General features: G+C 47.0%; 1 protein-coding gene and 1 pseudogene across 1 annotated transcript; both read right to left on the bottom strand.

The window, feature by feature from the left end:
• Nucleotides 1-112: 112 nt before the first annotated feature.
• On the bottom strand, nucleotides 113-3,511 carry LOC111171313 (uncharacterized protein C2orf78 pseudogene; annotated as a pseudogene).
• Nucleotides 3,512-3,888: 377 nt separating this feature from the next.
• On the bottom strand, nucleotides 3,889-13,476 carry LOC111171004 (uncharacterized). Its single transcript, XM_089894259.1, is given in 4 exon segments — nucleotides 3,889-4,735; nucleotides 4,738-5,182; nucleotides 12,663-12,775; nucleotides 12,873-13,476. Coding segments are annotated over 4 exon segments (1,497 nt in total). The 3' UTR covers nucleotides 3,889-4,400.
• Nucleotides 13,477-25,861: the final 12,385 nt, after the last annotated feature.

Raw genomic sequence — 25,861 nt, forward strand, 5'->3', positions numbered from 1 at the left:
TAATTTTGAAAATGGCCAGGTTTCCCATGGTCACTATCCACTGTCTCCATCTCTCCCTTCTCCCCATTGCATTACTTTTGACGCCACCCCCCCGCTGCTCTCTCCCATCCTCACTCCCTCGAGCTTGCCCACAAGGCCTCCCAGTGAGCCCCTGAACCGCTGGGTGCCTGCGTCCTGTGGCTGTTTGAGCGGCTGCCCAGTGCACGTGCCCCGACTGCTCACTCGCATGAGAGTGGACGCTTACGTCAGATTTTTCTCGTGCATTTCAGTTGATGGTGATGTTTACAGAAGGGGGCACACACCCTGGTCAATGGAGGAAGCCCCTGAAGTTAATATTTAGGCCTGTCCATAAGTTTGATCTCATCCACCAGTAACCACAGGATGCTGTGCTCTGTAAGACAGGTGGGCCGCCTGTGGGCACTTGCAAATACTGAGGACTTTGGAGGCATTTGGGCCTCAAATTGAGGCCTTGTAACTCCACATGCGATGTGATGTCAGCCCTTTGCTGCACCTCTCTAAGTGAAGTGGAACAGGAATACTGGCCTTGCCTGTTGTTGCCAGGATTAACTGAATAGTGCATTAGCTGCCCTGGTGCTTAGGTGTTGAGTACATGGTGATTTACATACCAGGCCCTATTCGTGGGCCTCCTGATGCCGCAGTTCCCTTTGCTCTGCCCCTGTCGTCAGCTGCCCCTAGGATAACTCTGAGCCTTAGCTCCCTCTCTGGGGGATTTCCCTATTCTCCCACTATAATCACACCTGAATAAGGCAACTCAAACCTTTCAGAGATGTGTCCTGAACCTCTTGTTTTCTTAAATACCTATCTGGTGGTTGTGAGACATAAGGCCAACCTCCCCAAGAGACGTTTTCTATTTCTCCTACTAAACGAAGACTCACCTTCCGTCATCTTCAACTCTACTCAAATTTTCTTCTTTCAACCCTGACATCTGACACTGCTTTTTCCTTCTGCCATTTCATCCTAATTCCTGCTTCCTTTCATAAATCCATAAATCTCTTTTGGCCTTCCTAGCCCTGGGCCAAGTTCCTTCCTGTTTCCTCAGTTTTTATCCCTTTCCTTCATTCTCGCATCCAACTTTCAGTCCTTCCTATCTCATGCAGACTTTGATTCCAACCCCATCAAAAACAAAAGAAAACAAAAAAAATCACGTCACAGCAGCATCTCAAAATTCAAAAGTTTTATTACTTACCTATTAATTCTATTATATTTATTAAATTTTATTGTTTTAAAATGTATCAAAATAAAAGGAGAAATTTATACCTATATTATCTATATTTGGAGGAACAGGTGGTACCCAAGGTGGCACTAACAATCCTAGCAGCTGTTACTTTAAATATCCGTAGTAGTCAGCAATTTCCATTTTTTTTTCCCTCTCAATGAAAAATTGCAGTTTCCCCAAAGAGGTGTATTTGGCAGCATTCTCACGTTCTTGTTGGGCCCAACTCTTCATGGCCTCCTGCTCTGGCCTCTGCTCTTGTTCGATGGGCTTTGACATTACTGGCTCAGGGACATTGTGTTCCCTCCATGGAATTCATTGCTTGCTGAAGCCTTTGAGTAGAAGTGGGCTTTGGACCTTGGATGGGGATGAGCGCTTAGTCTCAGCAGGGGGAACAGGCTCCCACAAGGTGAAGTTTTGTAGGGTGCAGGCCTAGGAGTGGCAGACTGAGAGACACTAGGCTGGGTATGGTCGGTCCAACGCGGTTGGGTTGGGTTGGTCACAATTGGCTGAGCTGGTTTGGCAGGACATGGCAAAGAGGCAGGAGCTAGCTGGGATGAACTGACTGCAGCAGGTTGAGCTGAGTTAGTAGAAGCAGACTGGGCATGGTCAGCAACAGCAGGGCGATGTGAAGCCAGAGACTGTGGTCACTAAAGAGCAGGTCGAGCTTGAGGCTTTTCCCAGGCAGAAAAAGGCAGAGGTTTCAACTTGACCTTCCCAGGAGGAGGCAGCTCATACTGGGCTGGAGATGGACACTCTTTTTCAGCACTACTGTCTGGTTTCTGGGCTTTAATTTCAGTTTTCTCAGAACTCTTACCCTCACGTGGGATATGCCGCCATGGCTGGATAGCTGGGTGTGGCTGTGGGTGTTTAGTGTTACTTGAATTTCCCAAGGCCTGACAGGAATCAAGCCCAGTTTTCTTATCATTCTTCTTCCCCAGTGCATGAAAAACTTTCACAGACTCCAGCATGTGCATGCCTAGGGAGGTTCGAGGCTTTTTAATGCTCTCTTGGGTAAGCTAAGTTTGGTGTTCCTTTCACTTCGTCTGGGGAATTGTTGGCTTCCCTTCTGCCTTGACTTTGTTCCCTGACTGCTTATATTCTCTTCAGCCTTCTTTCTTCCTCTGGTCCTTTTGGTATTTTCCTACCCATGGCTTTTCATTTTGCTGATCTTTCTGGATGCAGCTTTCTGAGGTTTGCCTTTAGAATCCTTGGCCGTGTTCACAGGAGCCCAGTCACTGACTGCAGCATTGCATAGAACCACTTCTCTCCCTAACAGGCACCCTGAATTCTCTGGCTGGATTTTGGCCTTGGGAGCACCACTGATAGGCTCAGAGGCTTTATGTTTGTTCTTCCTGTGTTGATCAGAGGGAATATTTATGACACTTGGCTTTTCCTGCACCTGATTCACCTTAATGGCTCTGTTGTCTTTGGCTTTGATCACGTTTGGACCTTTGGATTGATCAAGATCTTTCAAAGAATTAAAGAGCTGGGGACGGTGAATATCCTCCGCTAGTGTAGTAATGTCTGCAAAACCACTGCTAGATTCCATCCCATTTTCAAGTGTCCCTAGGTCCTCAAGACTCAGGCTGTTCTTTCCCAGATCAGCATCTTCAGAACCAGGCTGCTTCTCTTTGCTGAGGGGATCAGTGCAGGCCAGGAGCTGGTGAATATCAAGGATTTCTAAAGGGAGTAGTGGAGGCTCTTGGTTTTCTCTTGGGATCTGGTAGGCAGCCAGAGGCTTTGAAAGCTTGGTTTTAATATTCTCCAAGTTCTTACTATCTATTTCACTCTGGCTTGGAGCTGGAGGCAGGGCCAGGAGACTACTGACATTCTGGACTGGAGCTGTCCCTGAAATGTCCCCAAGTTCAGTTGGTGGGTTACTCTCAAGTATCTGAATATTTCTGCTCCTGCAGGACTTGCAGAGTTCTTGAGTTTATATCACACAAGATGTCTGGCTTGGAGGTTGCAATCCCAGGGAGTTTTTCATCACCAGGGAAGTCTCCATCCCTACAAAGGAATCAAGGATGAAGTCAGTCCCTGGTAAGTGAGATGCTCCACCTAAACACCAACACAGCAATCATGTACCTTTCATGTACCTATCCTATGAGATAAGTGGTGACTGTTGTAATTCTTACTGCTGATTATTTCATATCACTGAGTCTTGGCTTTCTTTGTATTTCATAGAATTGTTATAAGTCAAATAAAAAATGTCTCATTTTTTAAAAATGAAATGTTTTATAATGCCTAGCATTCTCATATAGAGTCCTTTCAATTCTCCCCATTTTCCTGACAGGCTGAGAACACTTCATACCATGAACTAAGAGAGGGAGTAGAGCCCTTCCTGATGAAATATATAAACAAAGACAGAATATTAGCCTGCTTGCTCTGGACAGGATCTCGGACCACATGGTCTTAAATCCTGGTATAAATTAAGGAAGTGAGGACAGTTAAACTGGCACTATCATAACAAGAGTTCTGAAACACCTTCCAAAGTGACTCTAGCAGTAGATTAGGGAAGGGAGTGATACAGTGTGGTAGTACAAGGGGAATGATCGGATACAGCAGTGAAAAATGTGGTACCTATTGGTATGCTCTCAGGGTTCTTGTACCTGTTACATAGATGACCTTTGCAGTGTCCATCCCACCTTCCCACCTGCATTAGGTGTTTTTCTTTTTTAATTTATTTTTTGAACTTATTTATTTTATGTATGTATTTTTTTGGCTGCACTGGATGTTAATTGCTGTGCACAGGCTTTCTCTCGTTGCAGCTAGTGGGGGCTTCTCTTGGTTGCGGTGTGTGGGCTTCTCATTGCGGTGGCTTCTCTTTTTGCGGAGCCTGGGCTCTAGGCATGTGGGCTTCAGTAGTTGTGGCTCATGGGCTCTAGAATGCAGGCGCAGTAGTTGTGGCACATGGGCTTAGTTGCTCCACGGCATGTGGGATCTTCCCAGACCAGGGCTCAAACCCATGTACCCTGCATTGTCAGGCGGATTCTTAAGCACTGCACCACCAGAGAAGCCCCAGGTGTTGTTATATAGAGTCTAAAACCACAGAGCCCTGAGCGAAGGTAGTGGTTATTAAAGGCTCAGGATCTAAATTCTACCTGTCTATACACCACATCCCAGCCGTAGATTTGACCCCATTTTTGAATGCTGGCCTCATTGTTCAACTTTCTTGATGTTTGTACTCACCTTGAAAAGTTGTTTCTGTGATGGGTTGAGCAGACACAGGGTAGTAGATTTCAGAGCTGGAAGCTGGCGGTAGGATATTTGTGGGCTGACTCTCCTTTAGTACCATTACCATTTCTGGTTGAACAGAGACCCTACTTACTCTGTATGACACAGAGCCATAGGATTGCAAGCAGGAGCCAACTTCTCCATACAGTAAAGACCCTAATGTGCCTTGGTTATAGTAATATACTTGCCTTCCTTCCTGGTAAGGAAGTGAAAGGCTGTGTCCCTGGTTTGGAATTTGAGATGGTGTTCCCTGAGGAAGGCTGCAGAAAGTAATGGATATAGAGGGACCATGTTATTGGTGTCTGAAGTTTTATCATACTGGGCTGCCATAAACATGGAGGAAGCAGCTGTGTGCTGGTCAGTGACTGCCAGAGTAAAGTCTCCGAGTGAAGAAAAATTCTTTTCAGTGCTTCCTGTGATGTCCCAGTCAAGAACACCTGGATAGGAAGCAGCTGAAGTGGAGATATGGCTCTGGTCAGCAACTCCAGATTACATAGTTTTGCTAGAATGTTGGTGAAGGTCGGCATTACCCATAAGTGTCTTGAAAGAGGTAGTCCTAGCTGATGCCAAAATGAAGGCAGGAGCAGAGACTCTGGAGAAGTTGCAGACACTTCCTGTTAGGGAAGTTGCATTATTCACCACAGGAAGAGAGTGCTGCAGAAAATTTAGATTTCCAAGTACAGATGGATTTTGGAAATTTTCTGTGAGAACAAGAGGGTAATGAAAAAATCAGGGAGATTAATAAATTCTCACTATGTTTGAGGAACAGCATTATCTTAAGGTTCTTGCTATCAGGACACCTCTAATGTCAATACTTACTGAGAAACCAAAAATCAGACCGTTATGATGATTGTAAGGACTGAGCAGTTTTACACTCTTCTGTATTAACTGCCTGTGCTCCCATGTTGAGCACAGATGGGCAGAAGACCCAAGTGGTATGGTTCAGACATTGTTCACTAGGCTGGAAGCAACATTCTCCCTGCCCTATCTTTCCCTTTATCCTGCACTAGTATTGACTTCTATGCTGTTTCCTAGACTGGAAGCATTTTAGAACTAGGAGGTCCTTAGAGAACTTGTATTTTCACAGTGTCATTTCATGAGGAAGGAAACTGAGGCTCAGAGAGGTCGGGTTGACTTGTTCAAGTTCTCTCATTATGTTAGTATCCTTACCAGGTTTAAGAACCTAAGAATCCTGACTTCCTTGCCAGGATGCTACTCTGAGCATGATACTGCCAGAAAGCAGGAGAAACAGAACTTTATAATATAGGCATTTTTTTTGTCTGTTGGAAAACAGTACGGCTATTACCATTGTAACTTTCAGTGTCTCACTTTGCTTTTGCAGTTCCCACGCTATTACCTAGAGTTCACATAGCTCAGTCCAACTGGTAAATTTAAAGAGTCATTTTTACCCTCTTCAAGCCTGGTTTCTCATCCTACCGCAAAATGATTACCTGAAAGTGAATTTCTTAATTGCTTTTGGAAAGAAAAATGTTATCTTCTTACTTCAGATTACTAATCTGTCAAGTGGTTATAACACCACCACCAATAAAAATAGCAGTAATAATTAATACATGAATAAACTGATATATTGTGTATTATTTATATGGAGGAAGATACAATAAGTTCTAGAAAGACAAAGAAAAATCATGAAAAACATATTACATAATGAAAAAGAAATACATAGTTATTAATGAAAACTGGGGTATGTGGCAAGTATCGAAGCATAATGAATTTACTAACAAATGGCATTCTGTACCATACATGCAATATTATGAAAGTGAATTTTGCCCACTCTATTTCAGTGAATACTATTAACGAAAAACCTGGATAAAAGGTGATTTTGAATGAATTCCTAGCTAATACATACAGACAGAGAAGATATTTCAGTAAAAATGCATAACAAGAAAAAAATGCAATCAATGTGAATGTATAGATAGTCTCAATATACGTAGACAAGTATTTCAATGAAAACTGGTACAAAGCAGACAGCAAAATAATAAGTGTAAAATTATTTCATTATTGTGCTCATTCATATTTTTACCCAGCAAGTAACAGGTATTAAACCTGGTAGAAATATATATTTCAAAGAATAGAAATATATAATAAGGAGAAAAGAAGCTTAAAAAGTATCCAGAAGGTTTTTGTATTTATCTTAGAACTTAGTTTATAATCATCTTCAACATCCAAGAAGATCACATCCAAAACCTAAAAAAAACATCATCACTATGAGCCAATTAAAAAAGATTTTCAAATGTAAGAGAATCCAAGGAACTGTACAATATTGTTTTAGATAATGTGGATTTTTTTTTGCCATGCCACGTGTCCCTGGCAGTGAAAGCACCGAGTCCTAACCACTGGACCGCCAGAATATTCCCTCAATGTGGAATTAGAGTTGTGGGGCTTGATATTTTCTTTTTCTTCTTAGGTAGCTAAGATCTAAAAACGAATGATGGCTGTTGATCAATGTGCTCTCTGTGTTAGGAAGGAAAGAACTGTAAAAATGAAAAGCAACCTTGCCTTACAAGCTACATATCACACAAAGGAAATAGTCCTTCTGATTCAGTTTCGAAGATATCGTTTAAAATTTTTAATTGGTAAAACGTCTACATAGTTTAAAAATTAGAAAGAATAAAACATTGAAAAGCAGACCCCTAGATAAACACTTTGTTTTCCTGTATATAAGAAGCATCATTTCTAGAACATATTTCTAAAATGTTTGTATTCAAAACTGTCAACTGCCAACTGTATTCAGAGAGGTAATAAAAGAAAAAAACTGAGTATGACTTTTCTGGTAAGCTGCCTTTCCTGATGATACCCTGTTCTGTCCTTACTTTCCTCTTAGTCTGTGAAAATAAGGATTTGCTACAATCAACTTTGTTTTGCCCTGCTCTGAGCACAATTCACTCTATGCTGTTTCTGCTTTAATTTAAAATCTTTGGTTCCCATCAACATTCCATTGCAAACTACGTTTTTCTTGAGAGCTCCTCTATGCTTTCCCTCTTCATTCTTATATTTTTTCCTATCTCTTGGTTCCTGTTGGCCTGTGCTGATGCAAACTATCCTAAACTTCCTTACATTTGACTCTGTGCCTCCCAATAGCTTAGTACTCTCCCTTCTCTCTCCCTATTTTCTCTTTTCAACTAGTCGAAATATTAGTGGAGGGAGACCATTAGAGATGAAACATCTTGGTATATATTGCTAGTTTTCTATGTCACCTCGCTTTTCTGTGTTTCTGTTGAAACACTCTTGAGAAGTCTCTGATTTCATTTTCTACATGGGTACACTTTAAGGCACAATATGAGAAAAGAATGGATCAGTGTGGTCAACCAATGTATTATCCTAATGTAACAGATAAGAAGAAAATCAGGCTTTGTGAGAGAGTCAATGATTTGTCCAAAGTCAGACAGTTTGTAAATGCCAAAATCAAAACTGAAACTAGGTCTCCAGACTTCTAGTTCAATACGTTCCCTCATTATTCCATGCTATTTTGAATCTACTAGTAAATTTAGGGGCAAAATAAATGTAATGAAAATCTTTAAAAAGTTTCTTTTCTTACCTGACATGGTCAGAGAAGAAGAGGAAGCAACAGCTGCATATACAAGGGATGAGGAGACAACACCAGAGGATGTCTGAGTGGCTTCAGCTGAACGGAGCCTGTGTCCAGTACAAAGGTCACTGTTTACTGGTCACTGGTCACTGGTCACTTGTGATGATGCAAATTTATTTACAAACAACTCCACGGAAACCCCAAGACTCTACCAACTGGTAGTGGGTTTGGTAGCAGAATGATGTCCCAAAGCAGGCAGCTTAAAGATATGAGATAGCCAATAGGGAGGTCCTATCCCCAACAGCAAGGCAGGTATGGGTGGAGAGAGTGTAGGAGAGCTGAAACAACACCTAAATTTCTGAGCTCTGGGGAGGAAATCCTAGAAGACAAATTTACCTCCCCGAGGCTCTTACATTAGGGAAATCATTGCAACATATCTTACAGACGTTCATTAATATAATTTACTAACAGTTACTAATATTCTACAGAGTATTATATTTTATGTATCATATACTTAGAGCTATATATATCTTATTTAATTAATATCCTTAGGAAGGCACGATCCATCTAGTTTGAACTATTACAGTTGTTCTGAAATCATATCTGTCTAATTAGTGAACTTATAGCAGCTTTTAAGGAGCAAAAGTAGGGATTAAGAAACTCTTTTTGTAACTTGGTTAAACAGTAGGGTGAAGTTTGTTGCGTGTAACTTGTGGAGAATATTCTGGTCCAAGGCTCTTCTCTTAGTTTCATCTCCTTGACTCCTACCTTCCTTTGGCTGGGCTAGGCTGGGTCAGGTTGGAGTTACATTTCTCTTCTGCTTTCTTTTTTTTAATTTTTTCCCTTATGGGCATTGTGTCTAGGACAAACCTTGATCTTGCATTCTTACCCCATGGATGTTACTTGATCTCAACTTCCAGCAGCAAGAGTCTTCTTTTCAGTGCTTGATGCTTCACAAAATAGACTCTGCCCATTGGAAACAAATATCAGAGAACTAGGAGACAGAGCTGGTTGCAGACCTTTCCTCTTTCAGCCTTTGGTTGCAATTGTTTCCCCATAATTTGGTAGTTCTTGTTCCTTGGGCCACAAAGGTATCCTGCTATCCTGCTCTTTTATATGTTAGAGACATTTTGAATACTGTCCCTTTTTCTTTGCACAGAAGTATATACAGTGTGGCCATTACTGTAATCTCCTCCCCCTTACAAATAGCTAGAATCTTGGACCTCTAGGATTCTCTGTCTTGCATGCTTGGGTGCAAGGCCAAGCAAAATGAAGAGGAGAATAATTAGAGAAGGAAGAAGACATTCGTGGAGAACTGGGAGAAGATAAGGTGAAAGGGCACAGGAGAAAAGAGATTCATGTAGATTTTTTGGTTTCTGTGGGAAACAAGTTGACACACTTTGGCGTCATTTTGTATTACCAGAACAGACAGTCATAGATATAAGTAGCTCGGTAGTGCAGCAACTGCCATGAATTCTGTACACTAAAGGGAACAGTCTTACATATATTTCTCATTTTGCTTTATGTCATATTACCTTATTTATAGCATTTACTGGTATGTTTGTAGAATACAGATTTTTTTTAAATGCTCTGGTTTTGTCTACATGGTTATTTCCTTGTCACATTTTTAAGAACTCCAACATTGTAAGACACATTGCTTGTTTTTCTCTTGATGATTGTTTATCTTGAGGATCATAAATGAATTTGACCTGTTGGATTTTGTGGAGAAATTTTAAAAAGGGTTTGTGAAAAAGGCATTGCGGTGAGACGCATTATGCATCCCAGTGTAAGGAGCACATATCTGCCCTCTAGCCAACTTGGCCTGGATTGCCTCTGTTTAAATTCCCCTGGTTAGTGCTTTTCTCCCTAGCCACTCTTGTGACTGTGATAATGTGAGTAAGGGCTGAGTGGCTAATGATTTATATTTGAGGTTACCTGGTTTGAGGGAGGAAATCTATGGATCTAGTCATTTTCCTTGGTGGTAAGCTTTCAGGGAGGGGTGCAAAGATTGAACTTTCTGAGCGTTTTCTAGTACCAGGAAGATATCCCATAGATGGGACCTCCAAAAACACACATTTAATTTTTAGGCTGTTTCTCCTATTATGTGATATGAGTTTTTTCACTGATGGGGATGATGCTTATTTGAGAAGAAATTGTGAAAGGTGTTGTAGTATAGAGATGTGGCTTAAGATTTTAAGTTTTTTTCAAGGTTTTTCCCCTAAGCTTCCTACTTCAGATGGCCTACTTACATGATACTAATATGTGATGTGAGGCTAACAACTTACTAAATACCTGTAAGCCAGATCAGTGTCCCCTTTCTCTATATTTCCATGGAAATCAAGGGACCCATAGCTACTGCAGGTTAGAGTAGTTGGTGAGAGGTTGAGGGAAGTGTGGTAAGACAAATTTTGGTATCAGTAAAATGTTTACATATTAAAATATTCAGTTCCAACTTTCACTTCTATTTAGGTAAACCCTTAGTTAGGCTTTTCCTGGTTCCAAGGCTATGTAACTTATTTTCTCTCCCTAGTTCCAGCCATTTAACTTTAGCTTGCAGGCTCAGCATCACATTAACCTCTAAAATAATCTTACATGTGGGAGGAAGAAATTAAAGAGCTCTATTTCAACACTTAGGAACATCAAGCCCTACTCTGACCTACACCTTTACTGTTAGAGTTAGGGTATTGTCTTCTCCCATATACCCACTTCCTGCATTTTGAACCCATCAGGTTAACTGAGACATGTCTTGGTGCAACATACCCAGTTCATCTATCCCTGAGGCTCTCTTTAATTCTTCCCATTGTCACATGGTGATTTAATTAAATACTGGAATCCCTCAAACTCTTGCATGGTACCTGAGGCCCTATCAGACACTGGTAGATTTAGTTAGTGTCAAATACTTAGTTGTCTGAGTCTCCAAATATCCCTTGCTCCTATATTTTCCATCCCAGCATGCAACATACCCATTAAGGCACTGTTTTATCTCATGTTGGACTTACTGCCATCCAGAGGCCTATGCTTTGCTAGTTCCCATACTTTCTGGAAACCCTGTTATGGCCAGGTCTGGATTTTTTGTGCTCCCACCCAAAGCCTGTATCTTTTAGGAAGCTGGAACTATAAGACCTACATAGATTTTCTAGTTTCTGATAGATTTATATCACAATTTGTACATTGTCATATCTATAGATATTTGTATCATTTGTACTTTTTGACCATTACATGCTTATTGGATATTTTTCATAATTTGCAGAAGAATATTTTATGACTTAGCACCAAATTGAATGTGCCTATTTGTACGTTGGTAAACTATGTTGTGCTAACTTGTATCTTTTCTTTATACAAATAGTAATTTACTACTATTGTCCCGTTTGTAATTATGTGGAAGTTTTCAGAATTGAAAATAAATGCTTGTGGATTGAAACTTGGTTAGACTATGACTGTCTCAGATACATTAAAGCTACTGAACGTTTTACTCATTCATTCATTCATTCAATAATTCTGACCATCCTGACTGAGTTTATCCAGCTCAAATTGTTGTGAAGATTACTAACAGTGTATGTAAGGTACTTTCAGAAATTAGAAATTGAGACAGGAGAAGATGGTGTAAGAGTAGGAAGCGGAGATCACCTTCCTCCCCACAGATACATCAGAAATACATCTACACTTGGAACTGCTCCTATAGAACACCCACTGAACGCTGGCAGAAGACCTCAGACCTCCCAAGAGGGAAGAACCTCCCCCACATACCTGGGTAGGGCAAAAGAAAAAAGAAAAAACAGAGACAGAAGAATAGGGACGGGACCTGAACCAGTGAGAGTGAGCTGTGAAGGAGGAAAGGTTTCCACACACTAGAAGCCCCTTCGTGGGCAGAGACTATGGGTGGCAGAGTGGGGAAGATTCAGGGCCATGGAGGAGAGCATAGCCACTGGGGCGTGGATGGCAAAGAGGAGAGATTTCCACACAGAGGATCGGTGCCTACCAGTACTCACCAGTCCCAGAGGCTTGTCTGCTCAACCACCGGGATGGGCGGGGGCTGGGAGCTGAGGTTTGGGCTACTGAGCTTAGATAGCAGGGAGAGGACTGGTGTTGGTGGCATGAACATAGCCTGAAGGTATTAGTGTGCCACAGCTAGCCAGGAGGGAGTCTGGGAAAATTCTGCAGCTGCCAAAGAGAAAAGAGACTCTTTCTTGCCTCTTTGTTTCCTGGTGCACGACGAGAGGTGATAATGAGCACCACTTAAAGGAGCTCCAGAGATGGGTGTGAGCCATGGCTATCAGCGAGGACCACAGAGACAGGCATGAGATGCTAAGGCTGCTGCTGCAACCACCAAGAAGCCTGTGTGTGAGCACAGGTCACTATCCCCACCTCCCCTCCCCACCACTGCCAGGGTCCCATGATCAAGGGACAACTTCCCCAGGAGAACGCATGGTGTGCCTATGGCTGGTGCAACGTCATGCCGGCCTCTGCTGCTGCAGGCTCACCCCGTATCCATACCCTTCAGTCCCCCCGGCCTGAGAGAGCCAGAGCCCTCTAATCAGTGGCTCCTTTAACCCCATCCTGTCTGAGCAAAGAACAGACACCCTCAGGTGACCTACATGCAGAGGTGGGGCCAAATCCAAAGCTGAACACCAGGAACACTTTCACCATGAGCACTGTCACCATGGGTACAGTCACCATGGGCACTGATACCATGTACAATATCCCTGTGAGCACGATAACCATGAGCTCTGTCACCATCGGCACTGTCACCATGGGCACTGTCAGTGTGAGCACTGTCAACATGGTTACTGCAACTATGAGCACTGACACCATGAGCACAGTCACCATGGACACTATCACCGTGTGCACTGTCACCATGGGCGCTGTCAGCATTTTGCACTGCCACCATTTGCACTACCACCATGGGCACTGTCACTGTAGAAATTGTCACCATGGGCACTATCACCGAGAGCACTGTCACCATCGGTACTGCCACAATAGGCATTGCCACCATGTGAACTGTCACCATGGGCACAGCCACTATGGGCACTGTCACCATGGGCAATATGACCATGACTACTGTCACCATGGCCAATGTCACCATCAGCACTGCCACAGTCAGGATTGTCACCATGGGAACTGCCACCATGGGCACTGTCACCGTGGGCATTATCACCTTGAGCAGGGTCACCATGGGCAATGTCACCATGTGCACTGTCACCATGGGCACTGCCACCATGGGCACTTCCACTGTGAGAACTGTCTCCATGGACACTTCAACCATGGACACTGCCACAATGGGCACTATCACCATGAGCACTATCACCGGGAGCACCGTCACCATGGGCAATGTCACTATGGGCACTGCCACCATGGGCACTATCACCGTGAGCAGTGTCACCATAGGCACTGCCAAAATGTGCACTGCCATCATGAGCAATTTCACCATGGTCACTGTCACCATGGGCACTTTCACCATGGTCACTTAACCGTGAGCACTATCACCATGAGGACTGTCACCATGGGCCCTATGACAGTGAGCACTATTACCATGGGCACTGTCACTGTGAGCACTTTCTCCATAAGCACTGTCACCGTGAGAACTGTCACTATGCTCACTGTCACCATGGGCAATATCAGCATGAGCACTCTCACTATGAGCACTGTCACCATGGGCACAGCACCATGGGTACTGTTACCGTGAGCAGTATCACCATGAACACTGCTACCATGAGCATTATCAACATAAGCACTGTCACCATGGGCACTGTCACAAAGGGCCCTGCCATGATGAGCTATGACACCATAAGCCCTGTCACCTTGGGCACTCTCACCATAAGCACTGTCACCATGGGCAAAGCCACAATGGGCACTGCCACTGTGAGCACTGTCACCAGGGGTACTGCAACAATGAGCACTGTCACCATGAGCACTGTCACCATGGGCAATATAACCCTGTGCACTGCCACCATGTTCACCACCACCATGGGCACTGTCAACATGGGAACAATCACCGTGAGCACTGTCACCATGAGTACTGTCACGATGGGCACTGTGATCATGGACACTATCACGATGGGCATAGCCACCATGAGCACTGTCACCATGGGCACTGCCACCATGAGTACTGTCACCATGAGCACTCTCACCATCGGCACTATCACCATGAGTACCCTCACCATGGGCATTGTCACCATTTTGCAATGACACCATGTGCCCTACCACCATGGGCACTGTCACAATGGGCACTATCACCGTGAGCAGTGTCACCATGTGTACGACCACCAAGTGTGCTATCACAATAGGCACTATCACTGTTAACACCATTTGCACTTTAACCTTGCGCACAATCACCATGAGCACTGTCACTGTGAGCACTGTCACCATAGGCACTGTCACTGTGAGAACTGTATCCATGGGGACTGTCACTATGGGCACTGTCACCATATGCACTGTTACCATGGGCACTATCACCTTGAGCACTGTCACCATTGGCATTTTCACCACGGGCAATTTCATCGTGATCACTGTCATCATGGGCACTATCACCACGGGCACTGTCACCGTGAGCAATGTCTCCATGGACAGTTTCACTGTGAGCACTCTTACTATGGGCACTATCACCATAGGCTTGACACCATGGGCACTATCACCATCGGCACCCTCACCGTGAGATATGTCACGATGGACACAGCCACCATGGGCACTGCCACTGTGAGCCCTGTCATCATGGGCACTGCCACCATGAGCACTGTCACCATGGGTGCTATCACCATGAGTACTATCACCATGGGCACTATCACTGTGAGCACTGTCACCATGGGCACTGCCATAGTGGGTATTGTCACTGTTAGAACTGGCACCATGGGCACTGTAACCATGGGCATTATCACCTTGAGCAGTGTCACCATTGGCACTGTAACCATGGGAATTATCACCATGGGCACTGTCACCCTGGGCAAGCCACCATGAGCACTGTCACCTTGAGCACTGTCACCATGGGCATTGTCACTGTGAGCACTGTCACCATATGCATTGTCACCATGGGCAATATGACCATGAGCACTGTCACCATGGGAAATATCACCATATGCGCTGTCACCATGGGCACTGCCACAGTGGAAGTTGTCACCATGGTAACTGCCACCATGGGCACTTTCACCATGGGCATTATCACCTTGAGCAGTGTCACCATGGGCACAGTCACCATTTGCACTCTCACCATGGGTACTGTCACCATGGGCACCGCCACCTTGAGTAATGTCACCATGAGCACTGTCACTGTTAGCACTGTCACCATTAGCAATGTTACCAGGGGCCCTTTCACCCTGAGCACAGTCACCATGGTTACACTCACCATTGGCAGTGTTACTGTGAGCAATATCACTGTGAGCACTATAACTGTGAGCACTGTCACCATGGGCACTGTCACCATGAGAAGTGTCACCATGGGCACTATCACTGTGTGCACTGTCACCACGGACACTATCACCGAGAGAACTGTCACCATGTGGACCATCACCATGTGTACTGCCACTGTGTGCACTGTCACCATGAGCTCTGTCACCATGAGCACTGTCACCAAGGGCAGTGTCACTGTGGGAAGGGTCACCATCGGCACTGTCACCATGGGCACTATCACCGTGAGCAATATCAGCATGAGCACTATCACCTTCAGCACTGGCACCATGGGCATTGTCCCCATGGACACTTTCACCATGAGAACTATCACCATGGGCACTGTGACCCTGGGTACTCTCACTGTGGGCACTGTCACCTTGGGCACTATCACCATGAGTAATGTCACCGTGGGCACTATCACCGTGAGCACTGTCACCAGGGGCACTCTCACAATGGGCACTGTCACCATGGGCACTTTCACCGTGAGCACTGTCACCATGGGCACTCTCACAATGGGCACTGTCACCATGGGCACTATCACCGTGAGCATTGACACCATGGGCAATATCACCTTGGGCAAGGTCACCATGGGCAATTTCACCATGAGCACTGTTACCATGGGCACTGTCACCATGGGCACTCTAACCGTGAGTATTGTCACCATGGGAATTGTCACCATGAGCAGTGTCACCATGGGCACTGCCACCATAAGCCATGTCACCATGTGCACTGTGACCCTGGGCAATGTCACCATGGGCACTGTCACAATGGGGACTATAACTATGGGCACCTTCACGGCGGGCATTGCCAATGTGAGCAGTATCACATAAGCACTGTCACCATGTGGACTGTGTCCATGGGCACTGCCACTATGGGAGCTATCACCGTGAGCACTGTCACCATGAGCACTGTCACCAAGGGCAGTGTCACCATGGGAACTGTCACCATGGACACTGTCACCATGAACACTGTCACCCTGGGCACTGTCACCATGTGCACTATAACCGTGAAAACTGTAACCATGGGCACAGCCACCATGAACAGTATCACTGTGTGCACTGTCACCATGTGCACTATAACTGTGAAAACTGAACCATGGGCACTGTCACCATGAGCAATATCATCGTGAGCACTATCACCGTGAGCATCCTCACCATGAGCACTGTCACCATGGGCACTGTCACCAAGGGCACTATCACCGTGAGCACTATCACCAAGAGCACTAGCACATAAGTACACAGTAAGCACTGTGACCATGAATAATGTCACAATGGGCATTGACACTGTGAGCACTCTCACCATGTGCTCTATCACCATGAGCACTGTCACCATGGATACTGTCACCATGGCCACTGCCACCATGTGCACTGTCACCATGCACACTATCATCGTGTGCACTGTCACTGTGAACCCTGTCACCATGGGCATTGACACCATGGGCAATGTCACCATGGGCAATGGACAGTGTGCATTGTCACCATGGGAAGTGCCACCATGGGTACTGTCACCATGGTCACTGTCACCATTTGCACTCTCACCATGGGTACTGTCACCATGGGCACTGCCACCTTGAGCACTATCACCATGAGCACTGCAACCATGGGCACTATCACCTAGTCAACTGCCACCATGAGCACTGTCAGCATGAGCACTGTCAACATGAGCAATGTCACCATGAGCACTTTCACCATGAGCACTGTCACCATGAGTATAGTCACCATGGGCACTGTTCTTGTGAGCAATATCACCATGAGCACTATCACCATGAGCACTGTCACCATGAGCACTGTCACCATGGGCACTGTAAGCATTGACACTATCACTGTGAGTACTGTCATCATGAGCACTATCACCTTGAGCACTGCCACAGTGAGCATTGGTACCATGGGCACTGCCACCGTGAGCATTGTCACCATGAGAAATGTCAACATGAGCATTGTCACCATGGGCCCAGTCGCCATGGGCACTGTCAACATGGGCACTATCAACGTTAGCACTGACACTATGGTCATTGTCATCATGGACACTATCACCATGAGCACACTCACTGTGGGCACTGCCACCATGGGCACTGTCACTGTGAACACTGTCACCATGGGTACAGAAACCATGAGAACTGACACCATGAGCACTGTCATCATGGTCACTATCACCATGTTCAGTGTCAACATGGGCACTATCACCATGAGTACTGTCACCATGGACACTCTCAGCCTTTTGCACTGCCACCATGTGTACTAAAACTGTGGCCACTGTCACGTAGACACTGTCACCATGGGCACTATCACTGAGAGCACTGTCACCATGGTTAGTGTCACCATAGGCACTGCCACCATGTGCACTGTCACAATGGGCATTATCACTGTGAGCACTGTCACCAAGGGCAGTGACACCATGAGCACTGCAACCACGAGCACTGCCAACATGGGCACTGCAACTATGGGTACTGTCACCATGTGCACTGTCACCATGAGCACTGTGACCATGGGCATCGTCACCATGGGCACTATCACTGCGGGCACTGTCACCATGGGAACTATCACCATGGGCACTGTCACTGTGGGCACTGCCACTGTGGGCAATATCACCATAAGCACTGTCACCCTGTGCACTGAAACTATTGACAGTATCACCGAGAGCACTGCCAACATGAGCAGTATTAACATGAGTGCCACAATGTTGACAGTTACCACAGTGACAGTGCTCAGGGTGATAGTGTCCATTGTGACAGTGCTAGTGGTGACCATCCCCATTGTGCCATTGCCCATGGTGCCAGTGCTCATGGTGATAGTGCTCACAGTGACAGTACCCATGGTGAAAAATCCCATGGTGAGAGTACTCATGGTGAAAGTGCCCATGGTGGCAGTTCTCATGGTGACAGTGCTCATGGTGGCATTGCCCAAGTTGGCAATGCTCGTGGTGACAGTACCCATGGTGAGAGTGCCCGTGGTGACAGTGCCCATGGTTACAGTGCTCAAGGTGATAATGCCCATGATGACAGTGCACATGGTGGCCATGCCCATGGTGACAGTGCCCATGTTGACAGTACCCATGGACATAGTGCATTTGGTGATAGTGCACATGTTGACAATGCCCATGGTGACAGTGACAACAGTGACATTCCTCATGGTGATAGTGCTCACAGTGATGGTGCCCATGGTGGAAATACCCATGATGAGAGTTCTCATGGTGAAAGTGCCCATGGTGGCCTTGCACGTGGTGACAGTGCTCATGGTGGCATTGCCCAAGGTGACTGTGCTCATGGTGGCAGTGCTCGTGGTGAAAGTTCTCATGGTGACAGTGCCCTTGGTCTCAGTGCTCATGGTGACAGTTCCCATCGTGACAGTGACCACGATGACAGTGTTCATGGTGATAGTGCCCATGGTGGTAGTTCACAAGGTGAGAGTGCTAATGGTGATAGTGCCCATGGTGAAAGTGCCCATGGTGGTAGTTCACATGGTAGCAGTGCACAATGGTGAGAGTGCCCATGATGACAGTGCACACGGTGAAAATTCCCATGGTGACAGTGCTCATGGTGACAGTGCTCATGGTTACAGTGCCCATGGTGACAGTGCTCACGGTGATAGTGCCCATGGTGGCAATGCCCATAGTGATATTGCCCATGGTGACAGTGCTCATGGTGGGGCTGCCCATAGTGATACTTTCCATGGTGACAGTGCCCAAAATGACTTTACCCATGTTGGCAGTGCTCACAGTGATAGTGCCCATGGTGAGAGTGCCCAACATGGTAGTTCACATGTAGGCAGTGCAAAATGGTGACAGTACCCATGGTGACACTGCTCATTGTGACAGTGCTTACGGTGATAGTGTTTATGGTGATAGTTTTCATGATGACAGAGAACATGGTGACAGTGCTCATGGTGATAGTTCTTACGGTGATAGTGCTCACAGTGATAGTGCCCATAGTGACAGTGCTTTAGTGACAGTGTTAATGGTGACAGTTCCAATGGTGACAGTGCTCACTGTGTTAGGGCTCACGGTGATGGTACCCATGGTGACAGTGCTCACGGTGATAGTGCTCACAGTGACAGTGCTCCTGGTGGCAGTGCACAGTGTGATAATACCCATGGTGGAAATGCTCACGGTGACACTGCCCACAGTGACAGTGCTCATGGTGACAATGCACATGTGGAAAATGCTCACGGTGATATTGCTCATGGTGACATTGCCCATGGTGTCAGTGCACATGGTGACAGTGCTCATGGTGAAAGTGCTCAAGGTGATAGTGCCCTTGGTGGGAGTGCCCATGGTGATAGTGCCCATGATGACAGTTCCCATGGTGGCAGCGTCCATTGTGACAGGGCCCACAGTGACAGTGCTTATGATGGCAGTGCTCATCGTGGCAGTGCCCCTGGTGACAGTAACCATGTTGACAATGCTCATAGTAACAGTGCTCACAGGGATAGTGTCCATGGTGACAGTTCTCACAGTGACAGTGCCTATGGTGACAGACATCACAGTGATAATGCCCATGGTGATAGTGCTCATGGTCATAGTGCCCATGGTGAAAGTGCTTATGATGGCAGTGCCTATGTTGGCAATACCCATGGTGATAGAGATCACGGTGAGACTGACCATGGTGACAGTGTGCATTGTGGCCATGCCCATGGTGACAATGCCCCCGGTGAGAGTACACATGGGGGAGTGCTCACAGTGATAGTGCCCATGGTGAGAGTGCTCATAGTGACAGTGCCCATGGTGACAGTGCTCATGGTGACAGTCCCCATAGTTCCAGTGCCTATGGTGAGAGTGCTCATGGTGACAATGCCCATGGTGATACTGCCCAAGGTGACAGTCCTCACGGTGATAGTGTCCATTGTGATAGTGCACACAGTGATACTGCCCATGGTGACAATGTCCATGGTGACATTTTCCATGGTGAAAGTGCTCATGATGGCAGTGCCCACGTTGGCGGTGCCCATGGTGAGAGTGCTTATGGTGAATGTGACCTTGGTGACAGTGCACATGGTGGCCATGCCCATGGTGACAGTACACATGGTGACAGTTCTCACAGTGAGAGTGCCCATGGTGAAAGTGCCCATGGTGGTAGTTCACGTGGTAGCAGTGCACAATGGTGAGAGTTCCCATGGTGACAGTGCACATGGTGATAATTCCCATGGTGACAGTGCTTATAGTGACAGTGCTCATGGTTAAAGTACCCATGGTGACAGGGCTCACGGTGATAGTGCCCATGGTGGCAGTGCCCATAGTGACATTGCCCATGGTGACATTGCTCATGGTGGCAGTGCCCATGGTGATAGTGTCCATGGTGACAGTGCCCATAAAGACAGTACACATGTTGGCAGTGCTCACAGTGATAGTGCCCATGGTGACAGTGCCCATGGTGGTAGTTCCCATGTTGGCAGTGCAAAATGGTGACAGTGCCCATGGTGACACTGATCATTGTGACAGTGCTTATGGTGATAGTTTTTACAGTGATAGTGTCCATGATGACAGTACTTTGATGATACTGTTCATGGTGACAGTTCCCATGGTGACAGTACTCACTGTGATAGGGCTCACGGTGACAGGGCTTACGGCAATAGTGCCTATGGTTACAGTGCTCATGGTGATAGTGCTCACGGTGACAGTTCTCATGGTGATAGTGCCTATGGTGGCAGTGCGCACAGTGACAGTGCTCATGGTGGCAATGCACATGCTGACAATGCTCACAGTGATATTGCTCATGGTGACACTGCTCATGGTGACATTACCCATGGTGACAGTGCACACGGTGACAGTGTTCATGGTGAAAGTGTCATGTTGACAGTGCCCATGGTGACAGTACCCATGGTGAAAGTGCTAATAGTGATAATGTTCACGGTACCAGTACTCATGGTGATAGTGCTCAAAGTGGCAGTACCCACTGTGACAGTGCACACAGTGACAGTGCCCATGGTGATAGTGCCCATGGTGACAGTGCCCATGGTGACAGTGCTCATGGTGGCAGTTCTCATTGTGCCAGTGCCCCTGGTGACAGTAACCATGGTGACAATGCTCATAGTGACAGTGCTCACAGTGATAGTGTCCATGGTAAGAGTGCCCATGGTCACAGACCTCATGGTGATACTGCTCATGGTGATAGTGCCCATGGTGGCAGTGACCATGGTGACAGTGCCCACATTGGCAATAACCATAGTGACAGTGCTCATGGTGATACTGACCATGGTGATAGTGCACATGGTGGCTGTGCCCATGGTGACAGCACCCATGGTGATATTACACAGGGTGACAGTGCTCACAGTGATAGTGCCCATGGTGACAGTGCACATGGTGGCAGTGCAAAATGGTGAATGTGCCCATGATGACAGTGCTCATGGTGATAGTGCCGATGGTGATGGTTCACACGGGGATAATGCCCATGGTGAAAGTGCTCATGTTGATAGTACTTATGGTTGCCGTATGCAAGGTGACAGTTCTCACAGCGAAAGAGCCCATGGTCACAGTGGCATGGTGACAGTGCCCACAGTATCACTGCTTATGGTTACAGTGCCCATGGTGACAGTGCCAATGGTGACAGTGCCCATGGTGACAGTGATTTTGGGGATAGTTCTCCCGGTAGCAGTGCTCATGGTGATAGTGCTCACAGTGGAAGGGCCCACGGTGAGAGTCCCCACGATGAAAATGCCCACAGAGACATTGCCCATGGTGACAGTGACAATGGTGACATTGCTTATGGTGATAGTGCCCATGGTGACTGTTGCCACTGTGACAGTGCCCATGGTTATAGTTCCATGGTGACAGTGCTCAGAGTGAAAGTGTCCATGGTGACATCTCCCATGGTGACACTGCTCATGGTGACAGTGCCTATGGTGACAGTGCTCAAGGTGACAGTGCCCATTATGATAGTTCTCACGTTGATAGTGCCCACGGTTAAAGTGCCCATGGTTGCAGTTCTCATGGTGATAGTGCCCGTGGTGATAATGCACTTGGTGGCCGTGCCCATGGTGAGAGTTCCCACACTGACAGTACACATATTGACAGTGCTCACGGTGATAGTGTCCATGGTGAGAGTGCCCATGGTGGTATGGCCCATGGTGTCATTTGAAAATGTTGACAGTGCCCATGGTGAGAGTACTCATGGTGATAGTGCCCATGGTGACAGTGATCATGGTGACAGTGCTCACGGTCATAGTGCCCATGGTGATAGAGCTCACGATGAAAGTGCCAATGGTTACAATGCCCATGGTGCCAGTGCTGAAGGTGATAGTGGCCATGTTGACAGTGCCAATGGTGACAAGGCTCACAGTGACAGTGCTTATGGTGACAGTGCTCATGGTGACAGTGCCTAACGTGACAGTGCCCATGGAGACAGTGCTCACGGTGATAGTGCTCATGGTGATAGTGTTCACAGTGACAGGGCCCATGGTGACAAATCTCATGGTGACAGTACTCATGGGAAAAGTGCCCATGGTGGCAGTTCTCATGGTGACAGTTCTCATGGTGATAGTGCCCATGGTGAAAGTGCCCTTGGTGACATTACACATAGTGACAGTCCTCACAGTGGTAGTGCCCATGGCGAGAGTGCACATGGTGGTAGAGAACATGGTAGCAGGAAAATAGATGACACTGCCCATGGTGACAGTGCTCCTGGTGATAGTGCCAATTCTGACAGTTCTCATGGTGACAGTGCTCATGGGGGCAGTGCCCATCATGAACTTGTGCATGGGGGCAGTGCCCATGGTGACAGTGCCCATGGTGACTGTACCCATGGTAACAGTGCTCACTGTGATAGTTCCCATGGTGACAGTGTCCATGGTACTAGTTCACATGGTGGCAGGGCAAAATGATGATAGTGCTCATGGTGAAAGTGCAAACAGAGATATTTCCCATGGTGACACTGCTCTTAGAGACAGTGCTCATTGTTGCAGTGCCCATGGTGACAGTGCTCACAGTGGCAGTGCCCATAGTGGCAGTGCCCATGATGAGAGTGCTCACGGTAATAGTGCCCATGGTGACAGTGCTCAAGGTGACATTGTTCATGGTGACAGTGCTCACGGTGATAGTCCCCATGGTATCAGTGCCCATGATGACAGTGCCCATGGTGACAGTGCTTATGGTGATAATGCTCACGATAGCACTACTCATGTTGACCATGCTCATTGTGTCAGTACCCATGGTGGCAATGCCCATGGTAACAGTGCCATGGTGACAGTGCTGATGGTGGCAATGCTCATGCTGGCAGTGGCCCTGGTGACAGTACCCACATGACACTGCTCATAGTGACACTGCTCATGGTGATAGCGCACATGGTGACAGATCTCATGGTGACAGTATCAATGGTCACAGTGCTCATGGTGACAGTGCCCATGGTGACAGTACACATGGTGACAGTTCGCACATTGATAGTGCCCATGGTGAAGTGCCCATGGTGGTAGGGCACATGTTGGCAGTGCAAAATGATGACAGTGCCCATGGTCACATGTCTCATGGTGATAGTGCCCATGGTGACAGTGCACACGGTGATAATTCCCATGGTGACAGTGCTCATGGTGAGAGTGCTCATGGTTGCAGTACCAATGGAGACAGTGTTCATAGTGACATTGCCCATGGTGGCAGTGCTCATGGTGACGGTGCTCATAGTGGCAGTGCTCATAATGACAGTGCTCATGGTGGGAGTGACCACGATAATAGTGCTCATGGTGATAGTGCTCACGGTGGCAGTGTCCACAGTGACAGTGCCCATGATGACAGTGTCCATGGTGACAGTGCCCATGATGACAGTTAACATGGTGACAGTGTTCACAGTGATAGTGCCCACGGTGAAAGTGCTAGTGGTGACACTCCCCATGGTGCCAGTGCCCATGGTGCCAGTGCTCATTGTGACAGTGCTCACAGTGACAGTGCCCATGGTGACAGTACGCATGGTGTAAGTGCCCATGGTGGCATTGCTCATGGTGACAGTGCCCATGGTAACAGTACACATGGTGGCAGTTCCCAGTGTAACACTGCACACTGTGGCAAAGACCATGGTGATAGTGCTCATGGTGACAATGCCCATGGTGACACTGCCCATTGTGACAGGGCGCATGTTAAGAGTGCTTATGGTGATAGTGCTCATGGTGGCAGTGTCCATGGTGACAGTGCCCACAATGACAGTGCCCATGGTGACAGTGCCCATGGTGACAGTGCCAAGGGTGAGAGTGTTCATGGTGACAGTGCCCATGGTGACAGTTACCACAGTGACAGTGCTCATGGTGAAAGTGCCCATGGTGACAGTGCTAGTGGTGACAGTCCCAATGGTGCCAGTGCCCATGGTGCCAGTGCTCATGGTGATAATGCTCATGGTGACATTTACCACAGTGAGCATGCCCACAGTGATAGTGCCCATGCTGAGAGTGCTAACGGTGACAGTGCCCATGGTGGAAGTGCTCACAATAGCACTGCCGATGGTGACAGTGCCCATGGTGATCATGCCCATGGTGGCATACACCATGGTGACAGTGCCTGTTGTGGTACTGCCCATGGTGAAAGTTCTCATGGTGAGAGTGCCCATGGTGACAGTACTCACAGTGGCCATGCCCACGGTGACAGTGCCCACTATGACAGTGCCCATGGTGACAGTGCCCACAGTGACAGTGCCCACGGTATCAGTGCTCATATTGATAGTGCCCATGGTGGCAGTTACCATGGTGGCTGTGCCCATGATGGCAGTGCCCATGGTGACAGTGCCCATGGTGGTAGTGCACGTGGTGGCAGGGGAAAATGATGATAGTGCTCATGGTGAAAGTGCAAACAGAGATATTGCCCATGGTGACAGTGCTCTTAGAGACAGTGCTCATTGTTGCAGTGCCCATGGTGACAGTGCTCACAGTGGCAGTGCCCATGGTGACAATGCTCAAGGTGACATTGCTCATGGTGGAAGTGCCAATGGTGACACTCCTCATGGTGACAGTGCTCACGGTGATAGTCCCCATGGTATCAGTGCCCATGGTGACAGTACCCATGGTGACAGTGCTTATGGTGATAATGGTAACAGTAGCAGTGCTCATGGTGATAGTGCTCAAGGTGGCAGAACCCATGGTGACAGTGCCCACAATGACAGTGCCCACAGTGATAGTGCCCATGGTGACAATTCCCATGATGGCAGCACCCATTGTGACAGTGCCCATGGTGACAGTGCTCATGGTGGCAGTGATCATGGTGGCAATGCCCTTGGTGACATTAACCATGGTGACAATTCTCATAGTGACAGTGCTCATGGTGATACTGTCCATGAGAGTTCGCATGGTGACAGTTCTCACGGTGACAGTGCTTATGGTGATACTGCTCACAGTGGCAGTGCTCATGGTGATAGTGACCATGGTGACAGTGCTCACGGTGATAGTGCCCATGGTGAAAGGGCCCATGGTGACATTTTCCATGTTGAAAGGGCTCATGATGGCGTTTCCCATGTTGGCAGTGCCCGTGGTGAGACTGCTCACAGTGAATGTGACCTTGGT

Source organism: Delphinapterus leucas, chromosome 14 (assembly GCF_059928025.1).
Source record: "Delphinapterus leucas isolate spDelLeu-1000000601 "Yukka" chromosome 14, BTC_Dleu_Yukka2, whole genome shotgun sequence".
NCBI lineage: Eukaryota > Metazoa > Chordata > Mammalia > Artiodactyla > Monodontidae > Delphinapterus > Delphinapterus leucas.